Source organism: Balaenoptera borealis, assembly GCF_965194805.1.
Source record: "Balaenoptera borealis genome assembly, chromosome: 4".
Taxonomy (NCBI): domain Eukaryota; kingdom Metazoa; phylum Chordata; class Mammalia; order Artiodactyla; family Balaenopteridae; genus Balaenoptera; species Balaenoptera borealis.
Genome location: NC_138861.1, coordinates 113,150,312 through 113,176,664, shown reverse-complemented (window position 1 = coordinate 113,176,664; position 26,353 = coordinate 113,150,312). Strand labels below are relative to the sequence as shown.

The following is a 26,353-nucleotide window of genomic DNA, read 5'->3' as shown; positions in this document are numbered from 1 at the left end:
GCCGCTGGTTTAGTGAAGATGGAAGGGGAAATAATGAACGCGTGCTTTCCCCGCAGCCCTGATACCGCCCTGCCCCACGGAGAACTGGTCTCCTCACCAGGTCACTGACCCTGAAATACAGACCAGAAACACCTGCCAGCTAGCTACTTCCAGGAGAGAAATGACAAAGGGACGCAGTGTGTTTACGGCCCGGCACAGCTCCAGGCAGCGAATCTGCGGGCTGAGGCCGGCAGGAGCGGGAGCTCACGTTACAGGCCGAGGTCACGGTCTGCCTGAGCCTCAGTTCCCTCGTTTATAGAAAGGGGCTGATGAGTCACTTCCCCGGGCTGCCGTGAGGACTGCAGCCAGCGCAGCACAGCAGACAGAAAAGATTAAAAGCCCACAGGGGCACCGCTGAGGTCCTGCCCTTCCGTCATCGGCGTCCTGACCCCGGCCACGCCTGGGCACTGGGCAGCCGGGCCACTCTGCAGGGGCAAACCGTCTGTTCAGCCCAGGGCCGGCCCTCCAGGTGAACTGGCCCCTGTCCAGCAGGCCAGCGGCCACCCTCCTCCCCCACCTGCACTGCCACCTCTCCTTCACTCTGTCCTTGCCACCAGCACAGGGTCTGGCAAGACATTCTGAGGCCACCAACACCTGCTGGGCAGTGAGTGACTCTGCTCCAGGCTAGGACAGGCCTCCAGATGGGATGGGGCAGCCCTGCCCGCCAGGCAACCAGGACAGACGGTCCCGCTGCCACCCACACAGTGAGGCTGTAAGACGGGGGTGCGGGGGGCGTGCTGGCGGCAGGCAAGGCCCCCGGGGAAGACGGCTTCCAGGGGTGTCCGGGAGCCACGCGGGAGTAGGGTAGGGTGGGAGCTCCGGGGAAGCTGCGACCTGCCCCCTTTGGCTGGAGAGACCCCAGCAGAAACACATGTCAGCCGTGGGTGAGCTCAGGGAGGTCACAGAGCCTCTAACATGAAACGATGACAGGTGAGGGAACCCAGGAAAGTGTCCTAACAGCCCTGGCCCACGGTCCAGGAGGCCTGGCTATTAAACCTTACATGTAAGCTCCCTGAGAGAAAAGTCAGTCTACGGGGAGCACCCATCTGGAAACACCTTGTAGGGTCTGGGGCAGTTTTCTCCCATTATGTTAAGACCTTTCTGTAACACTCATCCAGTGACTTCATGGTTTAAAAAAATAATAATAAAGCAGAACCCTACGATCCTCCCCAGCCCACATCTGCCTTTTTAAATCCCCTCGTGACACTCCTCAGCTTGGGGCCCCCTGCAAGAGGCTGGCCCGCGCCCCTCTGCGCATCCCAGAAGCTCAGGCGCCTGTGCCCGTCAGCCCTTCCCTCGGGTCCCGGGGTCAGCAGGCCCGGCCCAGTCTGTCCTCTGCACAAGCCCAGCCCACAGCAGGTCCGCGGCAACGCGCCCCCCGCTCATTCGGACCCCAGCCCGGACGAGCGCCGTGCTCCCCCAGGAAGGGGTGGCCACAGGCACGCGGTCACCACGTACTCCTGCTTGCCTAACTCGTGGCAGCATCCACATCTCTGCACATCGATCTGCTGGCTTGCTGCTGCAACATGGCTCCGAGGGCAGGCCCCCGACACATCCTGTGCCCCGCGGCACGTCCAGCACCCCAGCACGCACACAGGAGGCGGCAGCTAATAAATACATGCCGAATAAAGAAGGAAGTGCAGGGTGAGACTTGGGTACGACGTCTCTGTACTCAACTTCCTGTTGGTAAAAGGGGGTCTGATGGCATCTACCCCACAGGGTTTCTGGGAGCATCAGAGATCTTAGTTAAAAGCCCCTTGTAAACTGTCGGGTGGTGGCATGTGATGCACATGTACGAACACGCAGAAAGGAGGGAGGAAGGGGACACACACGCTCACACCTTCCTTTCTCCAGCCTTAGCCCGAGGGCCGTGGGATACAGGGCAGCAGCTCCCCGGCCCTCCCAGTGACGTTCTCCAGGAAGGACACCACCCATTAGATGCCAGTGGAAAATGCCAAGTCCCCAGAGGCGGAACAGTCTCTCAGGGGCTCTAAATTCCCAAGGCTGGCTGTGCACCGGAACCACCTGCAGAGCCTTGTAAACATGCACACACCTGCCGTCCAACGCTGCTGTGAGTCCGAGGACTAGGCCTCATCTCCCTGGCTCCACCTGGACCAGGTTATCCAGCAGAACCTGGCCTTGCAGTACGGGGAAGGCAGTTTGGGCCCACTCCTCCCTCTGCCTCGGGCACAGAGAGAACGAGCCCGGAAGGAAGCCCTGCATCCTCCTGGTGGGGCTGTGGCCGCAGGTATGGGAGCCGTCTGCCTGGACGAGGACTCCAGTCCCCAGGGAAGTGGTCCTCCGTGCACCCGGGTTCCATCAGGGCATGGCTCCTGCGTCACCTTGGCTCCTCCTCCTTGACCTCAGGTCCTCCCCCCCTGCCCCACCCCTGCCTCCCAGATTCACTCCTGTTCCATCCGCAGCACCCAGACCGGTCTAGACCCCCATCTCTTCCCTGGTCACCTGCAGCAGCCTCCTGGGCCGTCTCACTGCCTCCTGTCACTCCCTTCCAATCTGCAGCCTCCCCAGCCACCCGAGTGACCATCCCATCACCTCCCTCTCCTCCAGGGGCCTCTGGCCGGCACTCCAGTCTGGCCACAGCCGGCTCTTCCCCAACAAGGACCACGTACGGACTGGCCCAGCCAGCACCTGTGCCCCGCTCCTCCCCTCGCCCACCTGGCTCAGCCCTGCTGTCCTCCAGCATCAGCTCATGTGCTGCCCTCCTCGAAGTCCCAGCCCTCTGGATCAGCCTCCTTTAAACCATGGTGTCTCCAGAGCCTCCAAACAGATCATAAGTCCTCCAGCCCCAGCCCGGGGTGTGCACGGGCTGGTGGAAGGGGCCGGGGGCTTCCCCCTGCCCAGACGCCCTTCCCCAGGTCCCTGCACGGCGCCCTCACGGGCCTCTCACGTGGTGGGCACAAAACGCACACTCGCCGAGCGCAGAAGGGCTCAAGTGTCAGAAGCCTTGAAGCTGTGGAAGGAGGAACCCATACAAGGGCCTGTGTCCCTCACATCAGCAGCACCCAAACCGCAGCCGCCCAGTGGCAGCGGGCAACCGGGCTTGTTCTGCTCGTGCCCAGTAGCACACACGACGGGGTTCTGCTTTCATTCCAGCAGCGCCAAATCCTGGGACTGATCATGTTTTCCTCTTCGCACTGGCTCTGGGAAGTTCAGAACCAAAAGGGGGCCCAGGTGCTGAGTGTACGGGACACGGGAGCAAGTCCATGGCCCGTGCGTTTCACTCCTCCTGCTTCTCCCTTCACCCCACCCCCTCCCTTATTTTTCTCCCCTTAATCCTGCGGCCCCATGTGTCTGCTTCTCTGCCACTTGTAGCCTTTGGGGAAGGAGGCATCACATCAGCAAAGCGAGCATCGAGCGTGGAGAGCCCAGCGGCATGGCGGGCAGACCAGGGTCTGTGGTCGGGGGGCTGGGGTCGCCCGGCCCTGCTCCCAAACCCGAGTGGCGGTGCAGGTCTTCCTCTCCCGGGACCTCTGCTTCCTGGCATGTCCCCTCATCACTCACTGCCCCCCCCCAGGGGATGTGCTGGGCCTGCAGACAGGAGCCTCCCTTTCACAGGCCCCGCCGTGACCCCGCTTCCCTGCCCCCAGGGTCCCCATGGGGAGCTTCTGCCAGGCCCCCTCACTGCCCCTGCCGCTCCAGCCCAGTCATGAGTCACGCGGGGGGACGAGGCGCAAAGGCATTGGGGGCCCAGGGGAGGGGGGGCTTACCTTGAGGACGAAGCCGTCGGGGCAGGCACGGTCATACTTGTACACCTTGTAGACGACCAGGAAGACGACACAGGTGAGGAAGGCCAGGGCAAAGAGCACCAGCACGGACACCTGTGGGCGGGGGCGGGGCCGTCAGCAGGGCTGAGGGGCGGCCACGCAGACACGCCCACACACAGATGCACACAGACACACACACAGGCCCACGGGCCACTGTACACGGGCACCGTCTCCGGAAGGAGGCACGCAACACAGAACCGGCAGGCCTCTGGTGATGAGCGGTCAGCGGAGTCACTTTACACTGGACAACTTTTTGTACCATCTTCGTTTTTTCACCACAAGCATGCATCACCTTCATTTTAAACTAGCCATTTCTAGTATTCCAGGCCTTGCACAGAGAGCTCGGGGTACAGATAGCGATCAGGCCTCATGGACATCGGACACACCATCGAGCCGTGGGCGTGGGCTGCCCTTCTGATGCTGCGGGTCACCACAGTGACGCATCAGCCAACGGCTAATCAGCTGTTCCAGAGACACCCCTGAGCCCTGGACACCAGCCCCGCCCTTGACCTGGGGCCAGCTGAGCAGGACAGACAGACCCTCCCGGGCCCCTATCACCCCCACTCTGGACAGTTTCCTGCGTGTTCAGTTAGAGCCTGTCCTCCCCACCCTGGAGGGTGGTCCCCATTAGCATAGGGACTCAGCGTTCTGCACCGTGGCTGGACCACGGGACGCACTCAGTAATGTCGGCAGATGATGCATGACAGCCCATGAGCAGAGTGGGCCAGCGATGGGAGACCTCCCCACTGCAGGGCCTGGGGCACGGGGGACGAAATGATGCTGCATCTGGCCTTGAAGATGCTCCCTGGCTGCTGGGAGCCGCTGGGCAGGGGCGAGAGCGTGTCCTGGGCTGAAAGGGCGTGCAGAGGCCCCGCGGGTCAGGTCGGGAGGTGTGACCAGGAACAGCGGCACCCAGGCCCCCAGCCCAGCCCCACTACTCCCTCTCTTCTCCCCACACGGCCACCCTGGCCACCGGCCACTGCTGCCCGGGCTACGAGTCCCCACCTCCAACCACCCAGCTCACGCTCACTGCAGCCTGGGCGACACCCGTCCCCTCTGTGTCCCCCACCCAGGGAACAGCCCCTCAGACCCCCAAGCAAGCAAGGAGTCTCTGTGTCACCCCCAAGGAGGCCCTTCCTGCCCATCTCTGCAGTCCGTCCCCGTCAACATCTCTGTCCTCTACCCCCTGTTCTTCCCGTGACCCCTCACCTGGGCTGTCAGGGCTGTCACCCTCTCTAGCCACTCCAGCCTGTCTGGACAACCCGCCTGCACGTGGAGCCTGCGTCTGACAAGGGGACACGGGTGGCGCCACGGCTGCCTCAAGGCCCAAAGCACCCCCAGGGAAGGTGCCATCTGGGTTCTGGTGGCCGCTATAGCACGTGGGCAAGGACAAGACCACCCGGCCCAGGTGGGCAGCCCAGGGAGACCGCAGAGGCAGCTGAGTATGGAGCTGGGTGACAAAGGAGGCTGAATCTGAGGAAGGAGGGGGCAGTGGCCCTGGGGACACGCGGCGGCCGAGGGAGCAGCAGAGTATGTGAGGGGCTTTCTGACAGGGGTGGCAGCCCTGCCGGTGCCCAGCACCCAGGAGGGGCAGCCAGATTCTGGGTAAGTCACCCAACTCCTCCAGGCCCAGGCTCCTGCCAGCCAATGGCAGTGAGAGAACCCAGCTCCCGGGGCTGGTGGGAGGGTGGAGGGCTCAATGCTGTGCTGCTGAGGACAGCACCTAGGCACAGTGGATGCTCTGGAAGGAAGTGTTTGCTATTGTTGCTGCAACTGTCACCACAGCCATTCCCTTGCTCACTCGGGTCACACAGTTGGCAGATGCAGAGCTGGACTCTCAGCCCAGGCCACACAGCCTCCCCCAGGCCCGCCACCCTATCCTACCTGAGCCCCTCCCCACATTCACCTGACTACTGCTCACCCAAATCTGCCCTGCCTGGGACCCAGCTACCCACTGGCGGCCCCTGGGGGCAGCAAGGGCCACTTCAGCAGCTCTTTCCACAGTCTAGAATAGCAGGGTTGTCCATAGGGAGAGCTGTATTTAAAATAACTGAACTCCTTCGTAACCCTCTATATTTTGGGCATTTGAAAATATTATTCCAAGAAGAGGTCCATGGCACACAACAGGTTAAGAAGCCCTGTTAGAATATGTCCTCCTCAATAAAATATTAGCGAACTGAATTCAACTATATGTTAAATACATGCACCATGATCAAGTGGGATTCATTCCATGGTTGTAAGGATGGTTCCAACATCCACAAAATCAACGTGACATATCACATTAACAAAATGAAGGATAAAAATCATATGACCATCTCAACAGATGCAGAAAAAGCATTTGACAAAATTCAACATGCATTTATGATAAAAATTCTCAACAAGTGGGTACACAGGGAATGTACATAATAAAGACCATATATGACAAGCCCACAGCTAACAGCATAGTCAATGGTGAAAAGCTGAAAGCTTCTCCTCTAAGATCAGAACAAGAAAGGGATGGCCACTCTTGCCAATTTTATTTAACATAGTATTACAAATCCTAGCCAGGACAATTAGGCAAGAAAAAGAAATAAAAGGCATCCAAATTAGAAAGGAAGAAGTAAAACTGTTACAATTTGCAAATGACAAAGTATCTACAGAAAACCCTAAAGACCACCAAATAACTGTTAGAACTAATCAACAAATTAAAGTTGCAGGATACAAAATCAACATACAAAAATCTGTTGCATTTCTATACACTAATAAGTGAACTATCAGAAGAGTAATTAAGAAAACAATCCCACTTACAACTGCATCCCAAAGAATAAAACATCTAGGAATAAATTTAACCAAGGAGGTAAAAGACCTGTACACTGAAAACTATTTATAAGACAGTGATGAAAAAAATTGAAGAAGACACAAAAAACTGGAAAGATATTCTGTGCTCATGCATTGGAAGAATTAATATTGTTAAAATGTCCACACTACCACTACCCAAAGCAATCTACAGATTCAATGCAATCCCTATCAAAATTACATATTCATTTTTCACAGAAATAGAACAAACTATCTTCCAATTTGTGTCAACCATAAAATAGCCAAAGCAATCTTAAGAAGAAGAAAATTGGAGGCATCATGCGCCCTGATTTCAAACTATATAACAAAGGTATTCAAAACAGTATGGTAGTGGTGTAAAAACAGACACATAGACTATGGAACAGAGACGAGAGCCCATAAATAAACCCACATGTGTATGGTCAATTAGTTTATGACAAAGGAGCCAAGAATATAAAACGAGGAAAGAACGGTCTCTTCAATAAATGGTGCTGGGAAAACTGGAGAGCCTCATGTAAAAGAATAAAACTCAACCACTAACACCATATACAAACATTAACCCAAGACGGATTAAAGACTTGAACGTAGGACCTGAAACCATAAAACTCCTAGAAGAAAACACAGGTGATAAGCTCCTTGACATTGGTCTTGGCAATGATTTGTTGTATTTGACCCCAAAAGCAAAAGCAACAAAAGCAAAAATAAACAAGCAGGACTACATCAAGCTAAAAAGCTTCTGCACAGCAAAGGAAGTCATCAACAAAATTAAAAAGCAACCTACTGAATGGGAAGGAATATCTGTAAATCATATATCTGATAAGGGGTTAATATAAAAATATATAAAGAACTCATAGAACTCTAGAGCAAAAACCAAAGAATCCAACTAAAGAATGGGCAGAGGAACTTTTTTTAGGCACTTTTTTCCAGAGAAGACATACAGATGGCCAACAGGTACATGAAAAGGTGCTCAACAACACTAACCATCAGAGAATTGCAAATCAAAACCATAATGAGATATCACATCACATCTATTAGAATGGCTATTTTCAAAAAGAAAAGAAACAGTAACGGTCAGAAAGGATGCAGAGAAAAGGAAACTCTCGTGCAATACTGGTGGGAATGTCAATTGGTGCAGCCACTACGGAAAACAATTCAGAGGTTCCTCAAAAAACTAAAAATAGAACTACTGGGACTTCCCTGGTGGCGCCGTGGTTAAGAATCCGCCTGCCAATGCAGGGGACACAGGTTCAAGCCCTGGTCCGGGATGATCCCACATGCCACGGAAGAACTAAGCCCGCGAGCCACAAGTACTGAGCCCACGTGCCACAACTACTGAAGCCCACGCACCTAGAGCCTGTGCTCCGCAACGAGAAGCCACCACAATGAGAAGCCCATGCACCGCAATGAAGACCCAACACAGCCAAAAATAAATGAATAAATAAATTTATAAAAAAAAAAAAAGAACTACCATGTGATCCAACAATCCCACTTCTGGGTATTTATCTGAAGGAAATGAAAAAACTAACTTGAAAAGATGTCTGCACCCCCATGTTTACTGCAGCATTATTTACAATGGCCAAGATACAGAAGCAACCTAAGTGTCCATCAGTGGATGAATGGATAAATATGTGGAATATATATTCAACGGACTATTATTCGGCCATAAAAAGAAGGAAATCTTGCCATTTGTAACAACATGGGTGGACCTTGAAGGCATTATACTAAGTGAGATAAGTCAAACCAAGTAAAACAAATACTGTTCAAGCTCACTTATATGTGGAATCTTAAAAAAAATAAAAATAAAAACTGAGCTCATAAATACAGAGATCAAATTGGTGGTACCAGAGGCAGGGGGGTAGGGGAAACGGGTGAAGGAGGTCAAAAGGTACACACTTCCAATTAAAGATAAATAAGTCCTGGGGATGTAGTATACAGCATGGTGACTACAGTTAATAAAACTGTGCTGCGTATCTGAAAGTTGCTAAGAAAGTAGCTCTTAAAAGGTCTCATCACAAGAAAAAATATTTTAACTGTGTGGTGACAGATGTTAACGAGACTTACAGCGTGATCATTTCTCAATACACACAAATATTGAATCATTCTGTTGCACAGCTGAAACTGAAATATTGCTATATGTCAACTACATTTCAATTTTTTTAAAAAGAGTATAGGGACTTCCCTGGTGACGCAGTGGTTAAGAATCCGCCTGCCAATGCAGGGGACACGGGTTCGAGCCCTGGTCCGGGAAGATCCCACATGCTGCGGAGCAACTAAGCCCATGCGCCACAACTACTGAGCCTGCGCTCTAGAGCCCGCGAGCCACAACTACTGAGCCCGCGAGCCACAACTACTGAAGCTCACGCGCTTAGAGTCCGTGCTCCGCAACAAGAGAAGCCACCGTGATGAGAAGCCCACGCACCGCAACGAAGAGTAGCCCCCACTCGCCACAACTAGAGAAAGCCCGCGCACAGCAACAAGGACCCAACGCAGCCAAAAATAAATAAATAAAATAAATAATTTTTTTTTAATTTAATTAAAAAATAATAAAAAGTATAATCTCAAGTCTTGGAGAGACGTGTATCCTTAAACCTATCCCTTGAATCAGAAGCCACGTGGAGTTTGGTTCACAGCACCCCATCTGTTTAGGTATAAAAAGAACCCCCCTCTCTCCGCAGGACCATGGGGAACCACCTCCTCGGGGCCCTCCTCCTGGAACCTGGCCTGGGCCTTCCATCCAGGATTCCTGGGCCCGATGGCCGAGGAGCTCACAGAACTGAGAAATAAGAACACGACAGTCCCCCGAGCAGCCGAGGGAGAAGGCAAAGGAATAGATCCCCGGAGAGTCAGCAGGAGGCATGGGGCATGGCAAACCCCAGCCCCCAATGGCGGGCTGTCCCACTCCCCCTCCACGCCTCGGTGAACCCCGGGCCTCTCCCGGGCCCCAGAGTCGGCTTGGAGCTGGAGAGCACCGTGTGGGGAGTGGGGGGAGAAATGTGGGTTCACATCCCCTACATGACATGGGGTCCCCTGCAGTCACCACGGCCCGAGAAGCGAGCCGCAGGCCTTTCCAGGAAGATCCCCAACCGGCTCCGAACTGGATCCCGGCTCTGCCACCCGCCACCTGTGTGACGAGCAGGTGGTCTGCGCATCTTGTCTCTGAAGAAGGGACAAGGCCTCACACTCTTACACGTTTATCAAGAGAATGAAAAGCTATCAAGGGCTCGAGAGCATGTTGCCAGCCCCACGTGCTGCACCCCGGTCAAGGTTGAATTGTGCCCCGCCCCCCCCCAAAAAAGTGGAAGTTCTAAGCCTGGCACCTGTGAATGTGACCTCATTTAGAAATAGGGTCCTTGCAGGTGTGATTCAATTCACTGAGGTCATCGGGTGAGCCCTAATCCAGTATGACTGTGTCATGAAAAGGGGACATCTGGACCCAGAGGTGCACGCACATGGCCACGTGAAGACGGAGGATGGAGTGATGCACCTTCAAGCCACGGAAAGCCAGGGACTGCCGGCAACGCCCCGCCCCGCCCCAGGAGCCAGGAGGAGGCAAGGAAGGGTCTTCTCCCCTGGAGGCTTCAGAGGGAGCACGGCCCTGCCGGCACCTCAGTCTTGGACCTCTGGCCTCCAGAACCGGGAGACGATACATCTCTGCTGTTGGAGTCCCCCAGTCGATGTACTTTGTCCCGGCAGCCCTAGCAAACTAACACAGCCCCTAACACCAAGGCTGTTTTAGGCCCTGAGTGGTCAGCACTGGCTCACCTCCCCTGAAGGTCACCCTTGTCCCTTCCCCAGCATGGCCAGACTGGCGGCCTTCCCTCCTCCTCACCAAAGCCCTGGCCAGGCCCGCTGCCTCCCGGAGGGCTCTGGAACGTGCCAGCCTCTCTGGACACCGAGAGCACATGTGTCCCCCATAACCCAGTATCTACCATTTCCTGAGTCAAGTGAAATGAAACTCTGTCCCAGTTTGGAGAGTTTCATGAACCTCCCTCACCTCCCACCCCCATGAGACAACTAAGAATATTCCAGAACAGAATGTGAAATCACTTAGCCAGACATACGTGTTTCCTCCAGGCCCTGGGACAGGCCATGGCTGTAAGCACCCTGGAGAGCCCCGATTGCCCGAGGCTCCATCTCTCAGCCAATTCTGAAATACTCTGGCCGAGAGACAAGCCACCATCCACTGCCCAAGGTGTGTCAAGGGCCTGGGTTCTAGGCCTGCTCGGCCAACACACGCAGTGACCCTGGAAAGGGCATCTGTCCCCTGACCCTCGGTCCCCTCTCAGCTGTGAAGGGCGAGCACCCACATTTACAGTGGGGAGTCCGGGAGACCTGGGCAGAGCAGCCCCTCACTGAGCAACATAAGGCCCACTCCCTCGGGGCTGCGGCCTCAGAGCAAGGAAGATGCCTGGAGACCATCAAATCCAGCACCTTCCTGTACACGTGACGGAGGCCCAGCCACTGAAAAGGCAGCACCTTCAATGGGAACAACGGGACGCCCAGGTGGCCGAAGAGCCCGGGGCGCACACAAGAGGAGGGGCGGCCGCCACCTCAGTGACCCGACCTGAGCACAGAAAAGGCCCAAACAGCGCTGTGTATTAGAATCACAGGAGCCTCCAAGGATCCCGATACCCGGACCCCAGACCGGGAGACCCCGACACCCGGCCCCCAGGCCGGGACACCCCAACACCCGGCCCCCAGGCCGGGACACCCCGATACCCGGACGCCAGACCAGGAGATCCCCATACCCGAACCCCAGGCCGGGAGACCCCGACACCCGGACCCCAGGCCGGGAGACCCTGACACCCGGCCCCCACGCCAGGAGACCCCGACACCCGGACCCCAGACCGGGACACCCCGATACCCGGACCCCAGGCCAGGAGATCCCCATACCCGGACCCCAGGCCGGGAGATGACTAGGCCAAGGGAAGCCGGCTGATACCCTACAGGTATCCAGGTCCTAATCCCTGGAACCTGCACATGCCACTTTATATGGTAAAAGGGACTCTGCAGACATGATCAAGTCAAGGATCTTGAGATGGAAGATTATCCTGGATTATCCAGAGGGGCCCTCAGTGGAATGACAGGCGCCCTTATAAGAGGGAGGCAGAGGGCGAATCTGCCACAGAGGAGACGGCGATGGGAAGACAGAGCCGAGAGAGATTGGAGATGCTGTGCTGCAGGCTTTGCAGGTGGAGGGAGGAGCTGCAAGCCAAGGAATGCGAGGCGCACACCTCCAGAGGCTGCAAGAGGAAGCACAGCAGCGAGACTGATTTAGGACCTCTGGCCTCCAGGACTGTCAGAGAATGAATGCGTGTGGTTTTAAGCCACTCAGCTGCCCCAGGAAACTAATTCACCTCCTTGCAAGCCCATCTCCCCATAGACCGAGCCCCTGCGGGCAGGGCTGAAACCACACAACAGGCAGAGGGAGAGGAGTGAATGAGTCAGTGGGTGGATGCAGCTGGCAGGTAGCCCATCCCCCAGGGAGGACTTACAGGGCAGCCCTTGGGTGCCAGGAGCCAATCCGGAGCATCTACACATCAAGTGGAACATAAATTCAGTTTGCTGGGTTTTATTAAGGAAATGATCATGCACAGGAAGGGGGCAGGACCCCGGGCAGCTCTGCCCTCCAGGGGCCCCTGGAGGCCGGGACCCGGGTGGACGGGCAGTACCCAAACCTGCCGCTGTCCTCTCCGGGCGGGGCTGTGGGCCTGGAGGCCAGGGATGAAGGCCATGGAGGCCCTTGGTTGGCGGAAGGGTGTTTCCTTAGAGGCAGGGCCTTTGTTTCAGGGCCGACATCTCTATCAGGCACACAAAACCCAGTGCTGGGGCCCGCGATGCTTTTAGTGACCCCAGAAAATGGTTTTAACTTTTGCTTAAAAACCAGAAAAAAAAATAACGAATCCAGCCTGGATTATATTCATCTTTAGTCCAAGACTGTCATAAGACGTTCTTTTTTTCTTAAGGCGGAAAGGGCCCACAAAGGCAAAAGCGCCTTGGTCCCCAAGGCCCTGCCTTCCTCCATCGACGGAATCCCCAGTAGCTGGTGGATGCTCCCGGCCACCACGGAGTGACCTTGGCCGGCAGGGTCAGCCCTGGTCTCTGCCGAGTAGTGTTAACTCATCACAGCACAGAGTGAGAACCAGGAGGGGAAGGCGGGAGCAGAGGCCAAACCCCCCATGCGGTGAAGCGGTCCAGGAGGGGGTGTCTCATCTAGAAGGATGGGGAGCGCTCCAGGGAAGCTCAGGAAAGTGTGTTGTAGTCAGAGGGAGAGAGAGGTTGTACCAAAGCCCCAGGCACCCAGGACACAGTGTGTTCAGCCAGTGCGGCTGGAGCATCACATGTCCTGCAGGAGAGCGGCACGGGCGGGTGACAAAGGACCCCGTGTGCCACACCAAGAGGTGGGAGCCCAGACGGTTCCTGGGCACTGCGGGATTCCAGAAGGCGGCTGCCCCTCTATTATGTCCCAAATGAGCATTTCTCACAGCGCTGGGAGGCGTCGCCAGCTGCCTGAAGGACAGATGTTTGCCACCAATTTACGTGTTTGTGTTAGAGCAGATACTACATGGTCCCTAAATTGACATCACTTTTGTGCAGCTGTCAATAAAAGCTCTAAAGCAGGACACAGTGGGATGAAATTACAGCTACTGTACAGGGATTTGTACTCATCACCCCGTGTCCTCTGGCGGGTGCCCCACGGCGACCCTCACCCCACTGCTGTGGGCAGTGGGCTTTAAGGAACAGTGTGTGGGAGCAGCGGGGGTCAGGGGAGAGCCTGGTGCAGGGCTTCCACCACGTTTGTACCACTGACCTCTGGCAGCCATGTGAAGCCTATAAATCCTTCTCAGAATCATGCTTAAAATGCAAAAGACACAACACACAGGAAAAAGAAACCAATTATATTGAAATACTATTATCAAAATATTGCAAAAATGTACATTTGTGATATATTATGCATGTGCTTCCTTATTAACACACCAAAAAAACAAGATCTTATAATACTGTGATTTCAAAGGAATGATGAGACTAAACACTTCCCAAAATCTTGGCAACACCTGCAGTGTGATACAAAGAACACTTGTGATTTGCATTGGTGACAGTCACGGGATTTACTTATACTACTGTTGATCGCCTACAGTAAAAAGTGAAAGAATGTGTACACTGCAGACTATAACACGTTGCTGAAAGAAAGTAAAGAAGACCCAAATAAATGGAAAAACACCATGGATTGGAAGACTTAATAATGTTAAGATGGGAATACTTCCCACACTGATCTACAGATTCAATGCAATCCCTATCAAAATCCCAACAGCCTTTTCTGTAGAAATGGAAATTGCAAGGTATAGTGAATAGCCAAAGCAATCTTGAAAACGAAGAATAAGCTAGAGGACTCACGATTCCCAATTTCAAAGCTTACAGTTTCAAAACTTACAGCTACAGTAATCAAAACAGTGTGGGACTGGCATAAGAACAGCCATATAAATCAATGAAATAGAAGGGAGAGTTCAGAAATAAAACCATGTGTTCATGGTCAGCTGATTTTTTCGCTAAGTGTGCCAAGACCATTCAATGGGGCAAGAACGGTCTCTTCCATAAATGGTGTTGGAACAACTAGATATCTGCACACAAAAGAATCAAGTTGGACCCTGACCTCACACCATATACAAAAATTAACTCAAAATGGAATAAAGACCTAAATATAAAAGCTAAAGCCATAAAACTCTTAGAAGAAAACATAGAGGTAAATCTTCATGACCTTGGATTTGGCAACGGTGTCTTAGATGTAACACCAAAAGCACAAGCAACAAAAATAAACTGTACTTCACCAAAATTTTAAAATTTTGTGCATTAATGAACACTAGCAAGAAAGTGAAAAGACACCCCACAAAATGGTAGAAAATATCTGCAAAATGATATCTGCAAAATGATACATCTGATAAGGATCTAGTATCCAGAGCATATAAGGAACTACTACAACTCAACAACAGAAAGACAAACAACCCAATTAAAAATGTGAAAGGACTTGAATAGACATCGCTCCAAAGAAGATAAACAAATGGCCAACAGGCACAGGAAAAGACGCTCAACATCATTAGCCATTACGAAATGCAAATCAAAGCCACAATGAGATACCACTTCACCCCCACTAGAATGGCTATAATAAAAAAATAAACAAGTAACAAGTGTTGGTGAGGATATGGAAAAAGTGAAAACCTTGTACATTGCTGGTGGGAATATAAAATGGTGCAGCTGCTGTGGAAAACAGCAGTTCCTCAGTATGTTAAACATAAAATCACCACACGAACCAGCAATTCCATTCCTGGTTACATACCCAAGAGAACTCAAAACAGGTGGTCACAAAGAAACTTGTACATGAATGTTCACTCCAGCACTACTCACACTTAACCAAAAGGTAGAAACAATGCAAATGTCCATCAATGGATGAATGGATAAACAAAATGTAGTCTTACCCATTCAATGGAACATTACTCAGCCATAAATGGGAATAATGTACTGATACATGCTGCAACATGCATGAACCTTGAAAACATTATCCTAAGTGCAAGAAGCAGTCATACAGGACCATATATTGTATGATTCCACTTATATGCAGTGTCCAGAATAGGGAAATCCATAGAGACAGAAAAGAGATTAGTGGTTGCTTAGAGCTAAGGGCAGGGGGAAATGGGGAGTGACTGCCAGTGGGTATGGGGTCTTCTCTGGGGGTGATTGAAAATGTTCTGAAAATAGATAATGGTGATGGTTGGGCAACACCGCGAATGTAGTAAATGGCACTGAACACTTTAAAATGGTAAATTTTATATTATGTATATTTTACTACCAAAAAAAAAAGGGCCAGAGGCAGGAGGCCGGCCTGTGGCAGGGGTCTGGAAGAGATGGTGAGCCCAAGCCAGAGCAGCCCTGCCCCAGAGGCAAGAGGGGTCCAAGGGGTGTTTTCTGGAAAGAACAGCCAGGAATGGACAGCAAATAGGATATGGGCCTCGGGGTGAACTTTATAAGGAGGTTATAAGGAGGGGACCATGTGTCCGAGATGCTCGGGACAGCCCTGGCTGACAGTTACTGCCCCGGCATCCCAAATGCACAGGGTCCACCATCACTCTCCAAAGTGTCCTGGTCTGGGCCATAAATTACACGGCCACTCAACTTACAAGGCCCTGGCCCTTATACCTGTTCTCCAAATGTTCACCACGAGTTGGGAATTAGCAGTCACCCTGTTTCATAGACGAGGAGCTCGATGGGCACTTGAATTTGCTGTGTTCCCATCTGCTCTTTCTGGCCTGGGGTCTCCTCTCCTGCCGGGGGGCCTCCCGGGGGTCACTGCCCAGCTGGGATGGGAACTAGGGCATCTGCAGCAGGGGAGAGTCACCCCACGGGCCCCATGCAGCTGTGGGTATGGAAAGTAGAGCTTGGCGCGCTCGGTGTCAGGTGGATGTGGGTCCGAATCCTACTGCTATCCCCAGTTAGCCGGCTGACCTTGGGCCGGTTCCTCTCTGACATTAATTCCCCACCTCCAAAATTAGGACAGTAAGATCAACCTTGAAGACTGTTACTAAGAGCCCAGGCAGGCAGCACTGGGTCGATGGCGGCTGGGTCATCCTTACTGCGCTCTCTCTGCGCTCCCACCCTCGGGAGGGAGGGGAAAAGAAATGTGCTTTTCTGCTGAGTAATGCAGTTAAAAAAAAAAAAAATCTTGGAAAAATAAGATGCATCCTGACATCTCCAAGCATATACAGCACTAAATATTTTCGGTAACCCACACAAAATGAACATACAGACACACCCCCCAGATGACTCAACCCACTTAATTATTCCATTCTAGATAAAGCTCCCACTCTCTAGCTGGGCCAGGAAACCGCAAAACGGGGCAGCTGAACCCTGCATAACGCTCTGCCGAAGGTGACAAGAGTGTTGAGATGCATTTCTAGGATCCCCAGTGCCACCTTGCAAAGACCACGCCCACTGCTGAATGCCAAGGCAACGGTGCCGCCGTTCATAAATATTTAACAAATGCATCTTGAAACACACCAGGGGATTATTGGAGAGGGTGGAAAACAGACGGACACCTAGGAAGCTCAAGGTCATTAAGGATGTGAGAAAAGATACAAACCACCCACAGATTCATTTGTTGACAGAAGGCAAAGGGACCCCCAATGCAGCACATGGACACTATTCAAACAAACCTGGTCTCTCCTTCCAGGACATTCTCCTAGCCCTGCACCAACTGTGTAAGGCTGACCTTGGAATTTCTGAAAGCCCCGAAGGCAATGTGGCACCAGGGAAGGGGGCGCGGCTTGTTCGCCCGAACCCTGAACTCACAGGGAGACGGTGTGTGGATGTCGGAGGCGTCAGCAGCCCTCCATCACGGCAGCCACAAGCATAAACCTTCCTTTAATCTGCCTAAGCATGGCCCCTCCATCCTCCAAGTGTTAAGAAGCAGCCTCAGCAGCACTGCGACACGCCGCTCTGCATGGGTGAGGGGGACTGTGCAATTAAAACACTGTTTAGGTTTAGTTAATTTGAGAAACATCTCAGGCCCATGTTTATTCTCGGCATAGATACACCTCCAATTAATTAAACAACTGCTTTCCTCGTTGACACTAACCTCTTCGGAAGCCTAGACTTCGGGCCACCTCTGGGTGACTCATCCAGCAATCCCAGTGTGGCAGAGCCTCGGAAAACCCTCTCCCCAGCCAGCAGTTACCTAGCAACCAGCCTAGCAACCTCGCAGCCAAGAGATTAATCCCCGGGTGATAATCATAAAGCAACATCCAAAAAGACATCTCATCTCGAGGATGCCATCTAAAGGTACATAAAGATGAGGAGCAGAGCAGCGGCACCTCGCTCCTGAACTACACAAATTACAGACAAAAGGGGGACATGTTATCTACTTGTTGCTTCAACAGCTGAAAGGCACGATTTCATTTCTGCGATTCACACACGGAGCCAAAAAGAACGAGGAGACAGCTGGGCTGGGGAGCCACATGGAAGCTGCCCCATCACCAGCAGGGTGAGGAAGAGGTTCTGTTCCAGCCACAGCTGTGATGACCCTCAAGTGGGATGGGGGGCAGGGGTGTAGGTCCTCCTCTCCGTTGCCCACATGCATCCCAGTTGTCCAAAAGACAGCCCCCAGCCCTCAGCCAGCTGACGTCTCCCACCACGGAAGCATGCCTCACTGTGTGCGTGCATTCAGAGATGGCAGAAACACAACTGGGCAGTAAAAGGCCGAGAGAACATTCCAGAAAGGCCAGCACCGTTAGCATTTCCAAAAGGCACCAGCCCTCCTGAGCCTGCCCCGTCCTGGTGCTGGAACGCAGCCCACCCGTAAAGGGTCATGAACTCTGTAGAATCATCTGGAGAGCTTGTTACAATCCACGTCCCCGGGGGCCAGGGTCTCTCTGTTAAAATGGAACCTCAGGTGATTCCAACACAGGTGGCCCCAGACCACACCTGGAGGCCACCTCCCACGCACAGACCCCACGGCCGGCACGCAGGGAGCCCGGTAAACCAGCTTCCTGTTCAGGAGGGCCCTGGAGCAAAGGCAGGAGGTGTGCACGACGCAGGTCATTCAGCTGAGCGACTCAGGCCCACAGGCCTCTGGGTCAAGCTGGCCAGGTCCCCTCGCACTGACTGTGGGACCCTGGGCGGGTCACCTGCTGAATGTGTGATCACCTGTAAAGGGCTCACACCCACTCATGGCCCAGAGAGGGCTCCCTCAGGAGCTGCCATCAAACTTACCCAACAAGCGAGGGTCCCTGGAAATCTCACCAAGTCCCCATCACTTGGGGCCAACAGCCCAGTCAGTCATCCCCTGACTTACGGAGTTGTCACTGCACATGTGTCCAGCACCAGAGGGGAGGCATCAGGGAGCTCCTCTCTTGCCCGACACAGAGGGGCTGGAAAGTTCTGTCTGCACCCAGAGCCCCGCACCTGCACTCTGCCTGACGGTGGCTCAGGGGGCGCTATGCTCTGGCTCTCCCCCAGGTCACCAACTCAGGTCAGGGGGCCTTTGCTTACCAGGGCCACCCCACTGGACACTCATCCCACTCACAGGGACACCAGGTCACAGGCCTCACACCCAGAGAGAAGCATGAGCCAGGGAAAGGGGTCTGGTCACTGTGACATAAAAGGAAAGGAAGGCAGAAAAATGATGCTTACACGGGGGAGGACTCGGGGTACGTGGGCCCCCCCATATCCGAAGGCTGCTGTGAAGGAGGGCGACTTGTGTTCAGATCGAGGCCACAGGGCAGCAGTCACTGGGAAGTGTTTTGAATCAACAAAGGAAAAGGCTTCTTAGAAGCAGAACAGTCCAGCAGCGCAATAGGCTGCCTGGGGCTGAAAGCATCCCATGCAAATGTGTCCTCCAGAAGCCACGCGGACCTCAGGTGTTACAGCCAAGAGCAGGCTGCTTGGGTTCAAGATCTCCGCCTCGGTTTTCCCTCAGTTGTACAATGGAGATAATAATGGTGCCTGCCTCATGAGGTTTCTGAGTATAAAATGAGATCATAAGCATAACGAGCTTGACCCAGAGTCTGGCTCATGGGAGCACTCCACTACTGTTAGATGCTGTTATTGCCTCGTTACAAAGGGCGGTGGAAACACCAGGAGAATGAGGTTAATCCCAGGAGGCTTCATGGCAGAGGTGATATCTGAGCTGGCACTGGAAGGTGATGGAAGGGGAACAGGGTCTGGGAATTGGAAGTTGGGGCCCATAGGGAGGTGTGTATGGCAGGAGATGTGAGGAAGGGTGTTGGCCTCAGAGGTAGAGTCATGGGGAGTACCCCATCTGCAAAAGAGGCAATGAGGCCCCCTTCAGGGTGGCTGTGAATCACAGGGAGGCCACAGATTTAAGTGCACAGACATGCCTGGCTTATGTATAGAACTGGGGACATGGCCGCTGCACTGCAATAATCCACTGAACACCAAGTGCATATACCACCTTCTTAGACATTCTTAGACATCCCAGGAGGTGGGAGCAGAGAAGGCAGGACTTGTGCCACCACAGCCCGATCCACTGGGGCAGGCACGGATCTTCTGGGTCCTCAGGTTCCGGGCAACCGGAGCCAGGGAACCACACAAAGGCCCAGCTGTGGCTGCTGAGAGCCCTGATGGCCCATGTGCGTCACCCATGCCTTAAACAAGGGACGTGGGGACCTGCATCAGGTGAGCGTGCATGAAAAGCACCAACAAAGGACCCCAGAGGTGGGGACACAGCCTGGCATGCAACCAACAGATGAAGGGATAGCTGTTCAAGTGCCACACTGCACCCTGCTTTGTGGACACCCAAAATGCTGGGGCCAGGAGAGGCAGAGTTCAAGTCAGGGATGACAAACCCAGACACGCTCAGACATCCAGATGGTGTCTGCCATCGGGATGATGGCTATCATGACCTTAAAACTGAGGTCACCTCTGCCTCAGCCAGGGGTCGATCCCCGGGTGTGGACAGGGCAGGTCATGCCAGTGGCAGCAGATGAGGCACATGCCAAGCAGCTGGCCGGAGTGGGAGAGAGATACTGACCTTAGGTCAGTCCAACCTGGCCCCCGTGAACCTCACAACACGGATGAATTACCAAGCCAGGAGCCGCCAGAAGAGCATCTCAACCTATACACCCTCCTTAGGCCACCAACAGAAACCACAGATGCAGGCCTCTCTCTCTGTGCCTCAACTTCCCCATCTATAGAATGGGTTATACCAATAGTACCTGCTTCTCGGGGAGGGTTGCTGGGAGGATTAGATGAGCTAACACAAGTAAACACCCCACAGACACAAACGGCAACGACTCTGATGGCACCCGCTGGCTTGGCCGGCCCCTGTATGGTTTTCCTCCAGCCCAGGGAGGCAGCACGGAGTGATGGGAAGGATGTAAAGTCACATTACGCCCTGGCATCCCCAATCACCCCACAAGGCCACCTCACTCCTTGGGCTTCACTTTCATCTCTTAACCAGTTCACAGGTTTGTCATGAAGATCAAACAGGATGCAGTATGCAAAGGGGCTTTGGAAACTGCAGGGCATGGGGGTGGGCAGGTGCCCATGCACCCAGCATAAAGACGCGGCTCACACATCCACGTGGGTGGCAACCAGGGAGCCAGCCAAGGCCACCCTTCAAGGCCTGGGTGACCCACTTATGTCTCCCACATCACCCTTCTGAATCTAGGTGAGGGCCTCCATTTTACCATCTCTCATGTTTCCCAAAGAACAAGTTTCCAGAAGATCAATATCCTAACTTGTTCCTCAACCAACACAGCTGCTTCCATCCTCAGAGGCCACCCAGACTCAGGGGAGAAGGCTCTGTGCCCAGGCCTGGCTGCAATCCTGCCCCTTTCAGCAGTTGTTCTTCCCTGAAGAACGGTCCAGAGCAAGGTTTCCCTCCCCGAAGTGAGCACTTCCAGCAACCCATGTACAGGGCCAGCCAGGCCCCACCCCTCCACATCCTGTCAGATGGAGTGTGAACACAGGGGTTCCGCAGTGGACCACCTCTGACTCCTGGTCCTGCCACGTAGAGCTGAGACCACCCTGTGCCTCAACTTCCCCATCTGCAAAATAGGTTACACGGATAGTACTGACCTCCTGGGGAGGGATGCTTAGCTGAGCCTGCACATGCCAAGGCTCCGATTGGGTCTTGCACTAAGTAAGTGCGATGGGTTGCCCTTTTGTTATTGTCTGCCCTCCTCCCGGAACTGAAGGGATTTTAATGTTTGGTAAGTGATCTGTCATATGTTTATAACCTTTGTCATATGTTTATAACCTCTTCTTTTAGAAGAAAGTTTAGGGATGGGTCTTCCCCGTTATTAAAACTAAGTAATATTGATCATTTTGGAAGTTAAGGGAAAGAAAGAAGAAATTTTAAAAACCACAAGGTCAATTTTGCACATCTGGGGTCAGCCCGTATCGGTGTCTCGTCCTGTTCCCATCACTCCACAGGTCATCTCTGCAGCTCAGCGGACCCCTCCTGGGGGCAAAAGCAGCATCTCATCCGCTTCCAGGGCCACTCACCTTGAACCTCTCAGTAACACCCTCGGTGATGCTGACGGTGAACTCAGCTATCTTGGGAGGACGTGCTTTGCCTTTCTTGCGGTCAGGTTCATATTCAGTCTTAGTTTTCACGACCACCTTGCCCAGGAAACAGAAGCAAACCGTCAGTAGTACAGCCAGATACATTCAGACACACCTGTCCAGAGAGGACAGGAGGGGAAACCCTCGTTCAAAGTCACCATTTCACCAGGAAGCATTTCACAGAAAGAATGAGAACAGCCACCACTTATTAGAAATCTCCTCTGTGCCAAGACTTTCAGAGAAATTACCCATTAGTAATCCTGATAGCAGCCCCAGGAGGGAAAAATGATAACGGAGGGGCAGAGAAGTTAAGTACGTTGGTCAAGGCCACGTAGCTAGTAGGTGGCAGGGCTAAGAGTAGTCAGCAGGGCTCCTGACTCCTAATTTGATGCTCCCTTCGCTGCCCAGAGCTTCATCGGCCCAGGTGGTGGGAAGGATGCGTTGATTTTTTCACTGGTCTTCATGTGCCGCCACGGGTAAAACAAGAAGATTCAAGGGCACTATTTCCCTCCAGCACTAGGAAGGCGCAGGCAGCCAGCCTTCAAGCAAATCGACCTTGGGGAGTCTGTCGCTACCCCACCATCCTCCTCTCTCCCTTGTCTTGGCAACAGCCCTTAAAGGGTCTCCCTGCTCTGTCCCCCCTCCACTCTCCACTGTGAAGTGGGAGATGTTTTTCCAACCACGAAATCTGCTCTGCCTCTGCCCCGGGCAAGCCCTTTCCCTACACCCCCGCCAGCTTCAGCTGCGCCCCAACCCACCCCTCAAGCCTCCACCCTCGGATGCTCACAGCCTCTCCGCACCATCACTGACCCCATCACACCCCGTTGCCAGGGCTGTTTCCTTCTCTGTCCCCATTGGACGGGGAGGTGAGGCGTCCGGGAGCAGTGTCCAGGGGCTATGTGTGTCTAGTCGCCAAATGCCCACCCCCCAGAGCAGAAGCCAGGAAGTTGGACTGGAGAGAGACAGCCCCCCACCCTCTTGCTCACCCAAGTGACAACGCCCTTCACTGGGTGAACCACAGCGTGGGGACACACTGCCCTCCGTGATGGTGGGACCCAGGGCAGAACAAGCACTCAGGACATTGTGGGCACTCCCAGACTGAGCTGTGACACCAGACCCAGCCTCAGGAAGAAAGTGGTCCACGCCATGCGACACTGAAAAGTGATCCAAGGGCCACACCCCTTTAAAGCACACTCTTGCCTCCCTCCTCCCTTCCGTTACATGCAGCTCTCCCTGCGCTCAGTGCGACAGCCTGCGTGCCCACCCTGGGGGCACCCATCTCTGGGGGCAGCACCTGGGCCTCACCCTGCCATCCTCGAACCCCAACTGTACCTGAGTAGCTGTGGGACCCTGAGCCCAGTGGGGACCCGGTCAGGATCCCATCAGCCCGGATTCCATCTGCCTCTGCCACTAACAGGCTAGGTGACTTCGGGCAAGTTCCTTAAACTCTTTGTGCCTCCATTTCCACATCTGTAGAATGGGGTAACAGTGGTAGTTACCTCCTAACGTCAGTGCGTTGAAGTAATTGAAAGCCATAAAGCATGCAGACAAGTGCCTGGTGAGTAATAAGCATTCAAACACGTCAGCTGAGACTGGCCCCGAGGCTGCTACCAGCTGTGTGACTACTGGCACTGTTGCACCTCAGAACCTCAGCGCTCGGCACACATTCTATTTACAACCTTAACTGTGTTATCTGCCCTCGGACACGTGTCCCCTGGGACAGGTGACATCACCTCCCTGAACCTTAGCTGGGAGCAACACGTTGTCGCTGTTCGGGTTAAGAGATGTCTCGTGAGAGTGCAGTCTGGCTGCAAGCAGGGCAGAGCAAGGGGCCCCGCCAGAGCTTCCACATTCTGGAGGATGGTAGCCTTCAGCCGAGTGACCTTGCACACATCCTATAAACTCCTGGAGACTCGGTTTCCTCATCTGTGACCTCAGAAATCTGGCCCAACCATCACTCCCTGCTAGAATGCCCATCTCTGGAGCATCTCTGGAGCATGTCAGGGATGGGAGACTCGTCACCTTCAGAGCTGCTTAGGCTATCCCGGATGGCCTGATTGGTTGGCCAGAATTTCATACCTGCCTGAAACCTCCTCCCTGGTATAAGCCAACTATATGCCAGACGGTTCTGGAATGGAACAGACTGAGGACGAAAGCGGAGGCTGAGTGGAGGGAATCACCTGACGGAGGTGCTGCCTGGGGATGCAGTGTCCCTGGCACAGGCTGAGGCAGGAGGGGAAGGTGGGCACGGTGGCGCCAGGCTGTGCTAACTGGGCAAGTCTGACACCTAGACAGGGAAGGGGGAGGCGGAAGCCAAGTCCTCAGGCAGCCCTGCCCCTCCCACAAAGCTTCTTTTGGACCATCAATGCCCCAGAGTGGCCCCACGTGACCCGGGTGCACAGGTGTGACCAGCTGATCCTCTTTTCTTGAAATAAAACACCTGTTCCAGCATCGCTCTGGCCCCTGCCCCCTGCTCTCCTACCCAAACACAGACAACAGAGTTGGGGGAATCAAAACCACTTTGGGGAGCTGAGTAAGGCTATCAAAAGGCCCACCATGGGAATAACGGAATCCTGCAGAAAGGAAGGACCCATGGCAGGGACAGTCTCTCATCCCCACCCCTGCCCCACGGCCAGCAATCACCAACATGCCCCAATAAACGACAAGCCCTGAGTCAGAACCTCCCTGCCAGGCATTAAATTAAACAATAAATGCCAGCACACTTGGGGGAACAGAGTGTGCTTCCTCGTGGCTGGGATGATTTTAAAAAGCAGCAAGGTGGTCAGAATGGATGTGTGTGGATAATTTTAGGTTTGAGTTTTACTATATAATTGTCTAGACGTTTAAACGTTTTTAATGTTAATTCTTGAAAATATTGCTCTTAATGGACACAGAAACTACTTGATTGCAGGCGGTATTCAAGAAAGAGGGGATTCCTTAAATTCAACAAAAAGAAAAAAAAAATCCCACTTTAAGGGGAGGATGATGAATGGCTGTCCCCAGTTACCCTAATACTGAGGAGCACGAGTGCTTATTTGGAGATTTCACAAAAGGAACAAAGAGAGGAAGGAGGCGGTGTAGGAGCGCGCACCCTGCCGCATCTACCGCCGATGTGGGAGGGGTGGGCGCAGAGGGTAAGGAGGGGGATTCAGCCCCTAGGGAGGGCCCATCTGGCCAAGGAGAGGGGCCTCTCCACCCCAAAGGGGCAAATCGGGCTGAAACTGCATCATCCGGGAAGGCACGACGGGCAGCCGTACCACTCCTGGGCTCACCCCAGAACCAGAGCCCCTGGTACCCCGGGGCAGGGACGAGCGGGGCTGGGTTGTAGGTGGAGGGGCCAGGGGCCTCTCTCGGACAAGAGTCCCACGAAAATCAAGAAAGGACCTTTCCGCGACCGCGTTCCATTGTCAGGAAGAAGCTGTCATCTAAGGCGGGGCGGGGGTGGGGGGAGAGCCAGATCACCCGATCCAGAATCCCGCGCGGGTACGTGGTCCTCCGAGGGGCGTCCTCCACATCGCCCGAGACCGCCCCCAGTTCGCGTCCCCAGCGCACGCGGCGCGTTTCTTTTGTTGCGGCCGCCACCCGAGATTTGGGGGTGCGCACCCGGCGGTCCTGGGTGCCGGGGGCCTCTCACCTTATCCGGGGGCGGGAACTGCAGTTGATTGACATCAAGGGGCGTCATCAGGGGGATGGTGTCGAAGCCATCCTCCAGCAGCGGCTGCTTGGTGCCCTTCTCCGCGAAATTGTTCCCCAACTTCACCATGGTTCCGGGAGACCCGAGGCTGACGCCTGCGGAGCGAGGGCCGGGCGGGAGTCACCGCGAGCAGGACCCAACCGCTGTCCCGGGCGTCGGCGAGCTCTCCGGCCCCCGCCTCGTCTCCGAGGAGGGGTCGTGAGGACGCAGAGGTCGCGGCCCGAGGGCTGGGAGGTGGGTGCTGTGTATTTACGGACTCACCCGCTGGGCGAAAGCGCCGAGCTCAGGGACGCCTAGCAGCCGGGGAGGGGGCGCCGCCCCTGCCCGCGGGTCTAGACGCGTCCCCGGTCCTGGCGACGCCGCGCCGGTGACATGCCCAGGGACCCCTGTCCCTCCCACCTGGGGAGATGCGCGGCCCTGTACCCGGCTCCCCGGCGGAAGGGTCCAACCCGGGCGCCCCGCGGCCCCGCCTGCCGGCCAGCACTCACCCCACGCCCGGCTCCGGCAGGTCTGGACTCCGACCGCACTCCGAGCCTCCGCGTCGCCCGCTCCCGCTCACAGCAATGGCAGAGGCGGCGCCGCGCGGGCCGGGGCGGGGGCGCCGCGCGATTGGGCTCCCTCCCCCCGCTCGCCACCTCCCTTCCTGCCGCTCCCGGGGGTTAACTGCGCGCGGTGAGTGCGTGCGTGTGGCGGCGGCGGCAGCCTTGACGCAGCGCGCGCGCGCCGGCCGCACAAAGAAGCGCGGGGCGGGCGCAGTGGGGCGCTCCCTGTGGACCCCGCAGTCGCCGGGACCTCGGCGTGGGGGGCGATAAGGGGGATGGGATCGCGCCCCGGATGGGAGGCTCGGAGTGGCGGGAGGGCGCCACAGGGCTGGAGGCCGGGGATGGGGGAAAGAGAGGTGCGGGCTGCGCAACCCCGGGGCGGCGGCCGGGGTGCAAGGCGATTC

The 26,353-nt window shown here is 54.6% G+C and overlaps 1 protein-coding gene across 2 annotated transcripts in view; it reads right to left on the bottom strand.

Moving 5' to 3' along the window:
- The window catches only part of NSG1 (neuronal vesicle trafficking associated 1), a 30,892-nt gene extending 4,856 nt beyond the window's left edge, over positions 1-26,036 (bottom strand). The window contains exons 1-4 of one of the 2 annotated variants that reach the window (XM_082389978.1): positions 25,896-26,036; positions 25,348-25,502; positions 21,654-21,770; positions 3,768-3,878 (exon numbers count right to left, since the gene is read on the bottom strand). In XM_082389978.1, coding sequence (XP_082246104.1) covers positions 3,768-3,878; positions 21,654-21,770; positions 25,348-25,476 — 357 coding nt within the window. In that variant the 5' untranslated portion in view covers positions 25,477-25,502; positions 25,896-26,036. The remainder of the gene's footprint in view (positions 1-3,767; positions 3,879-21,653; positions 21,771-25,347; positions 25,503-25,895) is intronic. The other variant, XM_082389979.1, reaches the window with a different exon arrangement.
- Between the last annotated feature and the right edge of the window lie 317 nt (positions 26,037-26,353).